Below are 15,087 nucleotides of genomic sequence, written 5' to 3'. Positions count from 1 at the left end.
TTTAACTTACTAGAAAAATTGAGTATATCCACCAATCTAATTAGTAGTTCATTTTAAAGTCCTTTTCCATTTGTTCAAACGGTTTGCTCACAGACCATCTGATCAAAATTAGTTTTTCAGGTAACCCCTCTTTTAATAAGCAAAAAATCCATCAGATTGGCCCTCTAATATCAATAATTTTTTTCTTCAATGCTATTTTTGTAACTTTTGTATTAAAATGAACAGAAACTTGAGCAAACTTGGTACATTAGCATGATTTCATGCAATTGTACCATAATGGCAGCTCATGACCCAGATATTTTAAAACGCACTCATGACAGTCAACTCAAGACTCTGATTCCATGTTTAATTGCTGCCATGCAACCAAAATGTAATATATATGTGAATTGGAGTGTCAACAACAAATTTACATCAGATCCCTGTCAGCATTTTCACTTGTCCAACTGTGGAAAGATGAATGGATGATGGTGGTTTTCCTCTTGGAATAAGGATGCATCGTTCTGTTTTCAGGAACACCACCTTTGCCCTCCCCCCACCCCTTACTGACGAAGGTGGAAGATAATTGCCTGAAATCAACAGAAGCCGATAGACTGTCAGTGCTAGTGCAGTGCTCACTTGAAGAATAGGATGTGTAATCATTGGGAAACCTCTCCTGAAAATTGCAACAGAATTTTCCCATCAAAAACTGTAAAATCAATATTGTCATTTATTTCAAGATTATTATATAAATCCAGACTAGTTCTTATACAGTTAACCATCATTTGAATTTCCTTTGCAGGTATGTGATAGAAAGATAAAATGCAATCTGTGCCATACATTTCTAATTAATAGGATGCTGCAGTCATAATATAATGGTCACTTAAATGGCAAAATATCTGCCTCATATTGAAAGATGCAGCAGGATCTAATGTATTAGTTTTTTTTGAATCAGGCACTATAATTTCCTGCACAGCAATTTAAAATTATTTTCAAGTATATATATATTCATTAAACATCTGTATTTACATATTATTTGGGTTATAACACAACATGTTGAGCTTGATGTTCTCATTCCAATGACGTAGCAACAGGAAAAGCTGCCTAGTTGCTGCCTTCAGCCTATTAACATTCACCTGTTCAGGAAGCTGTTGAGAATGTAGCCAAGTGTCTGCCTTGGCAGCAATAAGCTCCCATTCTGGAAAATAACCAGCACACTGATGTTCAAGCCAGCCCAGTCCAACTGCAGTTGCCCAGCTCATTCCTTCCAAATCATCATACTGAGAGTTCAAATCACTTATTAACCTGTAAGAGGCTCCACTGCTTTCAGAAGCGGCTGGTGAGTTTTCACAGGGGTCAGTTTCAGAGCCCCTGCCACTGTCCACCAGCTGGAGGTTGGGGCTGTGATCATCAGTGCTGGCATTGAATGAATTGCATCTACTTGCTGGAGAACTGCATTGATCCAAAACACCCTCAAGATTTGACCATGTAATTTTTTTTGAAGCTTTTATGGTTTCTTCGGTATTTTCCTGATTGTTTTCAAGCACACACTGGTCATTCTTATTAACACATGGTTGAGCCTCATGTTGTTCATGGATGGAGATCTTCCTTCTGAGAGGAGATTCAGCTTCGCCGGTCTTTGTACAGCATGAAGATGGCCTGAGACTTGCTCGATGACATGAGAAGGGAGAGGCCCTTCTCAATCGATCTAAGGGAATCTGAACTGCTTCAGAGAATGCTTCATTTAGAAGAAAAGCTCCAGATGCCAATTGTAATTGTACCTGCAATAATAACCTGCCAGTTAAATGTGGTCTTGTGCAGAAGGATATTTTTTGGATAGCTCTATTTGGGCACATTTGCAGCAAAAGCATACAAAATTGCTTGTTCAAATTTGAAGTTTTAATCTTTGAGAGATGTAATATTAAAAATAAATTACACTAATCCTTCATGAGAAAGGTTGTATATTTACAAAATGCTCCAGTAGAATTTACCAATTCCTAAACTTCATCCATTGCTTTGATGGAACATGTGTTTAGTTTATTGTGAAACCATCATAAAATGTATAAAGTATTCCCCTTCATAAACCAGTCCAAAAGACTGTTTCAAGGTCATGCACCATCTGCGTTTTTATTGCATATACTGTATATTCCTCATATCCTACATATTAAATATGTAGAATATTGTTTACACAATCAATGTTACAATATTCTGCATATTTAATATGTAGAATATGAGCAATATATATGCAATAAAAACACAGATTGTGCATTAATGTATGATTTGAAATGGTTTAATTACTGTGAAGATCCTTGAACACTTTTTGAAGTCCCAGTGATCACTTAAAATGCTGCTATATAATCCAGTCACTTTGGTGCCATAAGAATACAATTTTATAGAATAACATGTTAGATAAACTGGAGATTTCAGTTGACTCAGAGTTACACAGCTGGAAATAGGCCCTTCGGCCCAACTTGTTTGTGCAGACTAAAATGCCTTCCTGAGTTAGTTCCATTTGCCTGCATTTAGCCCATTTCCCACTAAACCTTTCATACATTGTAACTGTACCCACCTCTACCACTCCCTCTGGCAGCTTGTTCCATTTGGCAAGAACCTCTGTGTGGAAAAACTTGCCCGTCAGGTCCCCTTTCCCCTTGCATATCTATGCCCTCTAGTTTTAGACTCTCCTACCTTGGGAAAAAGACTGTGACAATCCATGCCCCCCACCATTTTATAAACCTCTATAAGGTCAGTCTCCTTCACTCCAGGGAAATCTGTCCCAGCCTATAACTCTAGCCCTCCAATCCCAGCAATATCACTGATTCTTTTCTGCACCCTCTCTAATCACATCCTTCCCAGGCGACCAATACTGCACCTGCACACAATGGTCACAATATTGGATACCTTAAGTGGTCAGGGAGAGAAAAGTTTTGGGTTTTTTCTGAGTTATTAAACTTTCTGCTCACCAAATAAAAAGGAATAAAACCCATACTCAAATTGTGTGCGGAATGTTGCTGGTGTCATTCTGATTGTGGTTATACTATAGTTATTATTAAACAAACAAATCACTATTTGTGTTTGTGAACAGCAGTAGAATCTGCAGTGGCAGATGCCTTGAACAAAGGATTCAGTATGCTTATTCACAAACACCACTCTAAATAAAACATTCAATTTATCTTACCAGTGGCATATAGTCATTAACCTCTTCTTCAGGAGATGTGTCCAGTTTGGCAGATAGACAGTTGGGCTTTATTGGTATGTATTTTCCAGTCTGACTAGGTCTTCTGTTCCTTCCCAGGTTAAACCTTATTATGTGAGGAAAGCAAGGTTAGCAACTTGCTAGATTCACACCAGACAATCAAAGCATTTCAAAGAGTGGAGCCAGATTATATCTACCTTAATGTTTTCAGTAGCTCTATTATTTTGACAGAACCATACCAATTGGGTCAATGACACCCACAAATATTTGTAAACCAAAAGCTAAAGCTGCCCATCTATTTTTTGGTCCATTTACAGACAACCAACAATGCACTGAGAGCCACAAAACAACTACTGTAGTTTGGAAACACAAGAGACTACGGATGCTGGAATCTGCAGCAAAAAAAAAACAAACTGCTGGAGGAAGTCAAGTAACATCTGTGGGGGCAAAGGAATCGTCAACATTTTGGTCGAGACCCCACATCAGTCTGAAATTTCAACAATTGCTCCCCCTCCCACTCCCCACAGATGCTGCTAGACCTGCAGAGTTACAGCAGTTTTCAGCTACTAGTGCTCATTTCCTTGAATTATTTCAGAATAGTGAGTGAAGTGCCACAGTGCATTTCTAGTCACTATTATTTTGTGCAGATGGAATAAATTCTGTATTCTACTATCCAGGAGGTAGGAAGCTAATTATACTCTGTTTAGGATAGATTTATCAGGATACCTGGATGCAAAGAAATTTTCAAATGATTTCTGTGTTCGGACTGACACCATTGGTGGACTCTGTACATTGCCTGGAAAACAGAGACTATTGTTAAATTGAAGAAAAATTGCAAATCAATTAAATGCTAGCAATTAGAATTTTAATGCTTTGCATGTTTATTAAACACAATGCATTGATGCTTATAGTGAAAAGATACCAATTTAATTGATGATTTCAAATGTTGCGGTAGTTTGTGACACTATAAAGTTTCAGGTTTATTGGAATAACCCCTAAGCTTACCCCTGCTCACAAATGCATCCAACTTGCAAAAACAGTATTATGATTTGTATGACCAACCAGTTCAAATGCTTCCAACTTACTAACACAGGCTTCTAAATTAAGTTGCCATTGGCCTTGAACAGTCTGTACTATTTATTCTCTATTTCCAAACTGTTTACACTTAAATAAAGCACTAACACTGACATTTAACACAAAAAAATCTTAACTGAACAATTTCAGTGATTTTTGATTAAGGGACAAAGAGCTTGGCCTTGGATTTCTTGAAAACAACATTCCACAAGATTGAGTATGTTGAATGATGGACATCACCAAGCGAGCCCCAAAATGACATTCAAATAATCACTGACAGAGATTGATAGAATTAAACTCCAATGATTTGTGAAGGTTGGTAGAGCTTAAATCAGTCCTGGTGTCATTGCCCTCAATCTATTAAATGATAGCAGGCATATTTCCTCTGTTCAGACAGCATTAAGGACAATGACCTAGAAATTTTTCAGTGCCCGGAAAGACATGATACGTTCTGCCATTGCAGGTTGTAGGTCTCATTGCTGTGGGAGGGAGAAGGGTGGGGAGAGGTGGAAGCCTAGGGTAGTCAGTAAGGTGGAGGGGATTAGGACGTCAATGTTCAGGTTACTATTAGCTGCTTTGGAGGTGATGTTTCGGAGGGAGGTGGAGCAGTGGTGATTGGGATCATGACTCGGTTAGGAGTGACAATCAAGAGCTGGGGTCACAATCAAGGATGGGACCTGAAGGTGGGCTGCCATGAGGGGTAAGTAGTTAAATTAAAGAAGATGGATCCACGTGCATGGCCCAGGGCCTGATCAGGTAGTTCCCTCTTAAGTAGCACCAAAGGAAGTCTTTCATCTACCCACATCATCTGAGGGCCATGCCCATCTGGATAAAGTTATGGAACTTGTATCCAGGCCATATTACGTGATGATTGCCCATTGCTCTCCTCTCTCTACACTCATGACTGTGTGGTTAAGAACAACTCAAGCATCAACTAAAAGTTCGCCGATGACACCACTGTTGTTAGTAGAATCTCAGATGGTGACGAGTGGGCGTACAAGAGTAAGAAAGATCAGCTCGTTGAGTGGTGTCACAACAACAACCTCGCACCCAATATCAGCAAGACCAAGGAACTGATTGTGGACTTCAGGAAGGAAGTCCTCATTGAGGGGTCAGCAGTGGAAAGGGTGACCAGCTTCAACTTCCTGTATGTCAACATCTCAGAGGATCTGTCCTGGGCCCAACACATTGATGCAATCACAAAGGCGGCATGCCCATGGCTCTACTTCATTAGGAGGTTGAGGAGATTCAGTATGTCACCAAAGATTCTTACAAGTTTCTATAGGTGTACAGTGGAGGAAATTCTGACTAGTTAAATCACAACCTAGAATGGATGCTCTAATGCACAAGATCATAAGAGGCTGCAGAGGGTTGTAGAATCAGCCAGCTCTATCACAGGCACAACCCTCCCCACCATCAAGGACATCTTCAAGAGGTGGTGCCTCAAGAAGGCAGCATCCATCACTAAGGACCCTCACCATCCAGGACATGCCCTCTTCTTGTTACTACTATCAGGGAGGAGGTACAGAAGCCTGAAGACCCACACTCAATGATTCAGTAACAGCTTCTTCCCCTCTGCCATCAGATTTCTGAATGGTCCATGAACACTACCTCTTTTTTTGCACTTCTTTTTGCACTATTTATTTATTTTTGTAATCTGTAGTAATTTTATGTCTTTGCACTGTACTGCTGCTGCAAAACAACAAATTTCACATCATTTAAGTCAGTGATAATAAATCTGATTCCAATTCTGATTCTGGACAATGCCACTGCACATATCCAGGTACCTCTTTTGTTTTAGCATCAGATGCCTGTAAACCTGGGAGTTTTCACAAGCCCACAGAAGGTCCTCTTTTTTGGAACACCTTTCCATCAAAGTTGTATCACACTCACCTGGCATGTGTAAATATTGTTCTATACAAAAGATTTCTAGGCCAATTATTTCATGGAGAATTTTGGATTTCACCTGCTCTATCAGTAGGGGGAGGTGTTGTGCAGAAGTTTAGGATTGCATTTACCAACATCACAATTGATATGTATAAAAATAGTTCAAGCAAATAACTTGGGACACTGTAGTGTATAAGTTATGAAAGATACTTTATCAAAATGCATAATCATTTCCCTCCATTGCCCATTTATACTGATTTCTTCATCCAATTACCACCCCCCAAATGTTTGATCTGCCATTCCCCATTGTAATAAACCATCATTTTTTGATATCTTGAAACTTATGTTATCACAAAGTTGACATAAAATTCTCTTGCATATAGTACAAACATGTGTAACATTAAGCAATGCATATAGCTTCATGCTCTGACACCTCTAATCCTGGGAATAACAGGGAATATTCAGTAATTCCTTAGATATCACTGCTGTAAGTGACTGTGATTGATCTTACTACATTTACCTGGAGAAAATATTCTATCATTGGAGATTTGGTCAATTTCTGCTTGCTGTAATTTGTAGAGACTTTTTGTTAAATAAACTGCAGCCTGTTTGAGGTAGTGTTGTTTAAACATACATTATTTTCTTTGAGTAAATAGACCATCTTTGCTGCACACTACTTAGTGACAGCTGCTGTAAATCATCCTCTGCCTCCAATTCACTGGGTGTCAGAGTGGTGTTAATGGACACTCCGAATGCATGCCCAAAGATCCCAAGTTCAATGCCTGTTGTGTACAACTTGACTGAAGTCAAGCAGCTTATAGTCTAAGCATCTTAAACTAACGAGAAACAGTATCATCCAGCAATCTCAATCTTGACGGCAATATATCAATGCTCATGAATCAAGCTCAGATTGCCCATTTGCATTGCAAGTTTGCTTGAAAACTCATAGCACAAACTTCATTATATTGTGCTCATTGCTTATAACCATTTTCTATCCCAGCCATCTTTAAAATGATTGTTACTTCAGTATTGTGAATTAATTGTTCTGCTTTTACTTTCATGTGTCTTAGCACTAGTGAGTCATTCTTATTGGAAAAATCATTGAAATACAAACCAATTTATTTTTGAAATAAGTACAAATTCTTGATGAATTAAATGAAACTACTCAAATATCCTGCCAAGAAATAGGAGATGGGGCAACAGGGACCTCCCCCTATGTTTCTGTATGCCTGACACTTTTGGATGCCAAGTTCTGACGTTGCGACCCTCTAAGTACAAACTATCACTTTCCTTCAGGTTTTCAGAATTGCTTTGATGTTTCTTTTCAAAATGTTACCACATATTTAAATGTCATTGCCTTGACATCATCAGAGACACAGACAAACTGTGCTTACCACCTTGCTGATAACAATAATGTCACCTGCTAGTTAATCACAGAGCAGTGACCATTTTCTGTGTCCTATTTGGCACTGGGTCAAGGGGACTGCAACATCACTCAGACCAGCTCACATAATTTCCTGCAGTGAATTGTCAGTCTGCTTTATCAGTGCCCTCACAAGGTTCAAACTTCAAAGCCAGGTTCCAGCCTTGCCAAACCTCAGCTCAGCAGCTGTAATCTTCCTTCAGCCACAACCTCTGCCCCTTCCTGCACCATGATCAGTGACTCACTCTGTGCCTCTCTCTTAAACTCATTAAGTTCCTCTGAAGTGTCTGTAACTGGGCCAGTGCCTGGCTTAAGTGGCGTGGTTGAAGCAGAGGGTGGAGTTGAATCTTGCAGCGCAGAGCCACCTGATTTCTCCTCCAGGGCATCAGGGTTTTCTGTTTAAAAAAAAACACTAGGTGAGCACATGAACGTTATTCATACTGTTGCAATGAGAGCACAGAAACTAGTCTGAACATAAATCACCACCACATGAAAGTATGTATCTGCACAAACCCAGAGCATTGCTGCCTCCACATGCTTCAGTCTCCCAGTCAATGTTCTTCGTGACGGGCCCCTCACTTTGGGTATTAGGTGAGTCCCACCACCAGTCCTTGCGCACTGGTTCCTGTTCAAGGCCATCTTCTTTTGCAAAGGAAGAACAGTATGGATTACATGAGAACATTGAGCAGAGGGATAGGGCTAAAGCTACAGCAGTTTGTAGCAATAAAATGCATGATCTTGCTGGCTGAATTTTGAAAAAAGCAGAGTAGAGAGAAGCCAAGGTGAACAAAGAGTTGGCCTGTCAATTCTCTTCCTTTTTAACAATGGGTGTAAATATTGGTTGTCTTATACCGTATTGTGGCCATGCAAGGAGCTGTAACAATTGTTTGAATGTAGTTTTAGGAAAGGATACTGTTAACCTGTGTGTATCCAATCATTTGCTGAAAGCAGAGAAGATGAGAGATAACAAAAATATTTCAGAAATGTTGAAGGCAGCTAAAAAAGATAAGCATTAACTTGAGGCTGCAAAAGACTGTTGGCGAACTGCTCTAAAGCAGAAGCCCTCTATTTAATGGTAGCCTTCTTGATCCCGTTCTTCAATCTAATATTCCTTCATAGTACCGGGATAATAGGAATAAAACCTCTTCTCTGGGTTTCCTTGCTCCTCCCATTGACTCCAAAAAGTTCCATCCTCCATAGCTGGGTTCATGCATGGTCCACTATCTGCTTCAGATGCCCAAGAAACTGCACAGGTTAAGTTGCATTTGCTTGAGTGCAAAACATGCAAGGATGAAATGAACTCACATTTAATACTCCAGGTTGCTGAAGAGAAAATAGAATTCTAATGCTTTGCTTCCTTAGTTTAAAAAAAAAGACCTCCACTTTAGCCACTCCTATTGTAGGCTCCCCCAGGAGGTCTCCCGATTGTCTCCTGTAACTTCAGCAGAAAAAAACCATAGAAGTCTGAGAAAAATGTCCTTTTTAAAAACATCTTTGTCCAGCAGCCTGAGAACATGGCTAGAGTTTTCACTCCTTTTTCTATTCCCAGTGTGCAACTTAGCTGCATTGTAGATGCCAGAAGCAGCGATCCGATTTAAGCAAATGCATCACATCCCAGGAATTCAGACATGGTACAACTTGCCAACAGGTGAAAGTCCTCCTGTCTTTGTCATGGTTGTGAAGAGGAATCTGGAGCCAGCAATATTTTCAAGTCCTTTAATCAATTTTGCTTAATACAATTTACAACTAAATCTGTGTCAACAAACTGTTTTATTTTTATTAAATTGGTTTCACAGTATGTTTTTTTGACAAATATAACTTACTAACTCAATGAGACTAATAAGTCCAATCCACAAGAAGAATGGTCACTTTAAGGGGATTTCACAGATAGATGGGAGTTTGATGGGTATACAGTATAAAATTTGTGCAGATCAAGTTACACAAAAATTGATGATATGAAACTCTGTGAAAGCATGGGCAAGCATGCAGAAATAAATAGTCTTCTAACATACAGTCTAGAACACAGAGACAAGCAACAGTCTCATTTGAATCCAGTCTCCAAGAGACATTTCAAAAGTCCTCCATATTTACTTACTCCATTCCTGCATCACTCAATAACAGTAGACAGGAATGAACTTGATGCAATGGTACATGTGGATCATATTGCATTATAGAACCATAGAACAATACAGCACAATACAGGACCTTCGGCCCACCATGTTGTGCCGCCCTTCAAACAACACCTAAGACTATCTAACCCCTTCCTCCCACATATCCCTCCATATGCTTATCTAACAATCTCTTGAACTTGACCAACGTATCAGCCTCCACCACCACCCCAGGCAGCGCATTCCATACACCAACCACTCTCTGGGTGAAAAACCTCCCTCTGACATCTCCCTTGAACTTCCCACCCATTACTTTAAAGCCATGTCCTCTTGTTTTGAGCATTGGTGCCCTGGGAAAGAGGCACTGGCTGTCTACTCTATCTATTCCTCTTAATATCTTGTCTCTATCATGTCTCCCCTCATCCTCCTTCTCTCCAATGAGTAAAGCCCTAGCTCCTTTAGTCTCTCCTCATAATTCATACTCTCTAATCCAGGCAGCACCCTGGTAAATCTCCTCTGCACCCTTTCCAACGCTTCCGCATCCTTCCTATAATGAGGCGACCAGAATTAGACACAGTACTCTAAGTGTGGCCTAATCAGAGTCTTGTAAAGCTGCATCATTATTTCGCAGCTCTTAAACTCGATCCCACGACTTATGAAAGTTAACATCCCATAAGCTTTCTTATCTACCCTATCTACCTGTGAGGCAATTTTCAGTGATCTGTGGATATGAACCCCCAGGTCCCCCTGCTCCTCTACACTGCCCAGAATCCTGCCATTTACCTTGTATTCCACCTTGGAGTTTGACCTTCCAAAGTGTACTACCTCACACTTCTCTGGATTGGACTCCATCTGCCACTTGTCAGGCCAGCTCTGCATCCTATCAATATCCCTCTGTAAGCTTCGACAGCCCTCCACACTATCCACAACACCACCGATCTTTGAGTCATCTTCAAACTTGCTAACCCACCCTTCCACCCCCTCATCTGTCATTAATAAATATCACAAAAAGTAGAGGTCCCAGAACTGATCCCTGTGGGACACCACTAGTCACAGCCCTCCAATCCGAATGCACTCCCTCCACCACAACCCTCTGCTTTCTACAGGCAAGCCAATTCTGAATCCACAGGGCCAAGCCTCCCTGGATCCCTTGGCCTCTGACCTTCTGAAGAAGCCTACCATGCGGAACCTTGTCAAACGCCTTACTAAAATCCATGTAAACCACATCCACTGCACTACCCTCATCAATCTTCCTGATCACCTCCTCAAAGAACCCTATCAGGCATGTAAGGCAAGATCTTCCCTTCACAAAGCCATGCTGGCTGTCCCTAATCAGTCCATGATTCTCTAAATGCTGATAGAGCCTATCTCTTAGAATCCTTTCTAACAGCTTACCCACCACAGACGTAAAGCTCACTGGTCCATAATTCCCTGGACTATCCCTACTACCTTTTTTGAATAAGGGGACAACATTCGCCACCCTCCAATCCTCCGGTTCCATTCCCGTGGACAACGAGGACTCAAAGATCCTAACCAACGGTTCAGCAATCTCCTCCATTACCTCACGAAGCAGCCTGGGAAATATTCTGTCAGGCCCTGGGGACTTATCTGTCCTAATATTTTCTAACAACAATACATGCTTTCTCTTGATATCTACATACTCTAGAACATTACCCTTACCAACACTGTCCTCAGCGTCATCAAGACCACTCTCCTTGGTGAATACTGAAGAGAAGTATTCATTGAGAACCTCACCCACTTCCACAGCTGCCAGGCACATCCTCCCACCTTTGTCTTTAACCGGACCTACCTTTACTCTAGCCATCCTTCTGCTCGTCGCGTACGAGAAAAAAGCCTTGGGATTTTACACATTTAAACCATAGAACAATACAGCACAATACAGGCCCTTCGGCCCTCCATGTTGTGCCGACCTTCAAACCACACCTAAGACTATCTAACCCCTTCCTCCCACATATCCCTCTATCTTAAATTCCTCCATATACTTATCTAACAATCTCTTGAACTTGACCAACATATCAGCCTCCACCACCACCCCAGGCAGCGCATTCCATGTACCAACCACTCTCTGGGTGAAAAACCTCCCTCTGACGTCTCCCTTGAATTTGTATTAATAAATCCAATTGCTATGTAATGTTTAAAGTGATTGCAGTCATTTTTAGTCATCAAAGATAGGATTTGATTTTTAACATAATAGTAGAAAGTCTTGGACCATGACCCACCACAAAAGGTCAAGCTATTCTGCCCATCTCTGACCCCATCTCCTCTGGAGATCTTCTCTCCACAGCCTCCCTCATTGTCCCCAAACCAAGTACTTCTTACTTCTGCTTCCTCCACAAGATCCACAAACAGGACAGTCCTGGTTGACACATTGTTTCAACCTGCTCTTAGTACTTAATTCTTCCTATATTGACTCTATTCTCCTCGCATCTGGTCTGTTCCCACATTCTGCAGTATTTGTTCATTTAAATAATACCCGTTTTGTCATTCTTCCTTCCAAAATGAACAACTTCACATTTTCCCAAATTGTACTCTGTATGCCAACTTTTCAACAATTCCCATAACCTGTCAATATCTCTTTGTATCTTCCACACAGTGCCTTCCCACCCATATTTGTATCACCTGCAAAATTGGTTATATTACATTTGTTTCCTTCTTCTAAATATATATTGTAAACGTCTCTGGTACCAGTACTGATTCCTTTGGATGCCGGTTGCCAACCAGAAAATTACCTTCTACTTCTACTTGCAACTTCCTGCTAGTTAGCCAATTCTATACATGCTAATACACTACACACAAGACCAAGAGCACTTGCCTTGTGAAGAAACCTTTGTGCGGCACCTTGCTGAATGCCTTTTAAAATTCCAATTATCTTACATGTACTGGTTCCCACTCTGACTGATGCTTCCTCAGAGAATTATAATAAATAAGTCAGACATGACTTCCCCTACATGCTGATCAGATTACAACTTTCCAAATATTCTACTATTGCCTCCTTAAAAATTGATTCTAGCTTTTCCAACGATAGGCATTAGGCTAACTGGTCTGCAGTTCCCCACTTTCTGCCTCCCACCCTTTTTGAATAGGGACAGTTTTCCAATCTTCCACTATTTCGCCAGAACCTAAGAATTTTGGAAGATGAGAACCAATGTTTCCATTATCTCTACAGCCAGTTCTTTTAAGATGCTAGGATTCAAATCATCAGGTCCTGAGGATCTATTACCCAAAAACCCCATTAATTTGATTAATATAACACTCAAGTTATGGTGATGGTATTAAATTTCCCCCACATAATCTTTAGGCATTAATTGGCTACTAGCAGTATTTTCTACCTCAGGACTATTTCAAAATAATTTTTAAATTCCTCTACCATTTCCTTATTCCCCATAATAATTTCCCCAACCTTATTCACAAAGGGGCCTTTGTTCATTTTGACCTCTCTTATTTTTCTCAGCTAATTAGTGGGCAGCTTGTCTCCCCTCATTTACAGTTACACACGCAAGGTGCAACCTTCAAGTATGGTCTCGTCAACAAGGATCAAGACAGCTTCTAACAGGAAGTTAATAACAGTGGATCAGCACAAAGAAAACAGAGGACTCTTCCCAGAAGCTAATCCCATTGTTCACACATTGAACCTACCTGCTGCCTCCAGAGCTTGGGTGCCACTTCTATTATGAGAGATGTAAGCATTAAATGAATGGAATAAATTTATACTAATTCCATTAAATGCTCTTGACAATAATATCTTATTTAAAAGTAAATATTAACGCCAGTTTTGTGTGTTCACAGTGCTGTAGACCTGCTAATTCTCAGATGTGGTTTTAGCGGCCTACAGGGGTTATTCACACCAATGGACAAATATTACCACAACACATAATTAACATGTTGCCTGCTCTGATGCACTTGGGATGTTTCCACCCCAGGGATTTTCTTTCCCTTCAATTTAGACCCATCGGGGTAGATTTTTAAACTAATTTCCTGGGTAGAAGCCCACACTGCAGATCAGATACCATCGTTGAAACTGCACAATTTTCATTCAATTCATTTCAAGAGAAATGAAAAATCATTGATTACTAAAATGGACAGCCAGTCTATTTTGGAACTGTGTGTAAGTTTACAATTTACCCTCTTGTGCTGGCGTTACCAGATTCCCAGAAGCACAGGCATCAAATGGAAAACACTCCAGTGGTGGGAGTCATATTCACACAAAGGAAAATGGTTGTGGTTTCTGGGGGTTAATCAGCTCAGCTCCAGGACATCACTGCAATGGCTAAGGCCAAACCATCTTCAGCTGTTTCATCAATGACCTTCCTTTCACTACGAAGTTAGAAGATAGAATGTCGCTAATGATTGTGCAACATCCATGACTTCTCAACCAAGCAGAATGTGCCACTTGCAGCAAGGTACAGATTACACTAGAGCATGGGCTGATAAGTCACACACAACTTTCATGCCATAGAAGTGTCAGGCAATGACAATCTCCAGCAAGAAAGTGTCTAACTATCTCCTTTTGATGTTAAATGACATTACCATCGCTGAGCCCCCATTTCAATGTCCTGGGGGTCACCACTGATCAGAAACTCAACTGCACCAACCACATAAGTACAACTGATACAAGAGCAGATCAGAGGTTGTCTATCCCGGGACTTGATTTACCCCCTGACATTTCAAGGCCTTTCTGCCAACTACAATTCACATGTCAGGATTGGAATTGAAATCTCTCCACTTGCCTAGACCTGCTGCTCCTACAACTCAAAAGAAATTTAACACAATCCAGGATAAAGCAGCTCTCTTGATTGCCATTCCATCCACCACCCTAAACATTCATGCTCTACACCACCAGCGCGCAGTGGCTGAAATGTGTGCCATCCACGAAATGTGCAGCTACCCACTCAGGCTACTCCAACAGCAGCTCCCAAACACATCAGCTCCTCTGCTACTAAGAAGAATAAGGGAAGCATGTGCATAGGAATGCCAATACCTGCAGGTTCCCTACCATCCTGATCTCAATGGTGCTGGGTCGACATCCTGGAACTCCCTATGCAACAACACTGTGGAAGTACCTTCACAAGAAGGACTGCAGCAGTTCAAGAAGGTAGCTCAACACCACCTACTCAAGGGAAATTAAGGATGGACAATAAATACCAGCCTTGCCAGTGACGTCCAGACTGAAAAGAAATTAAAAGAAAATGGGTGATGAGCCACCTTCTTGACTTGCTGTTGACTTATGGCGAAGGGTGTAAGGAAAGGATGAGTTGCTGAGTGCTGCTGGATGTAAATATATTTTAACATTAATCAGTTCTTTCATCATTTGGGTTTTAATTAATTTCTCACATATTCAAGAGAACAAGCAGGTAGTCATTATGGAGAACATTGATTAGATAGAACTATAGAATTAATATAAT

The 15,087-nt window shown here is 40.7% G+C and overlaps 1 protein-coding gene across 7 annotated transcripts in view; it reads right to left on the bottom strand.

Moving 5' to 3' along the window:
• Positions 1-689: 689 nt before the first annotated feature.
• Positions 690-15,087, bottom strand: part of vwa5b2 (von Willebrand factor A domain containing 5B2) — a 154,532-nt gene continuing 140,134 nt past the window's right edge. For 4 of the 7 annotated variants that reach the window (XM_052017995.1, XM_052017992.1, XM_052017996.1 and 1 more), the window contains exons 20-24: positions 8,070-8,198; positions 7,802-7,951; positions 3,899-3,968; positions 3,155-3,278; positions 724-1,757 (exon numbers count right to left, since the gene is read on the bottom strand). In XM_052017995.1, coding sequence (XP_051873955.1) covers positions 1,002-1,757; positions 3,155-3,278; positions 3,899-3,968; positions 7,802-7,951; positions 8,070-8,198 — 1,229 coding nt within the window. In that variant the 3' untranslated portion in view covers positions 724-1,001. Of the gene's footprint in view, positions 1,758-3,154; positions 3,279-3,898; positions 3,969-7,801; positions 7,952-8,069; positions 8,199-15,087 lie in introns of all 7 variants that reach the window. The other 3 variants (XM_052017997.1, XM_052017998.1, XM_052017999.1) reach the window with 3 other exon arrangements.

This window comes from Pristis pectinata, chromosome 6 (assembly GCF_009764475.1).
Source record: "Pristis pectinata isolate sPriPec2 chromosome 6, sPriPec2.1.pri, whole genome shotgun sequence".
Lineage (NCBI taxonomy): Eukaryota > Metazoa > Chordata > Chondrichthyes > Rhinopristiformes > Pristidae > Pristis > Pristis pectinata.
This window is presented reverse-complemented; position numbering and strand designations above follow the sequence as displayed.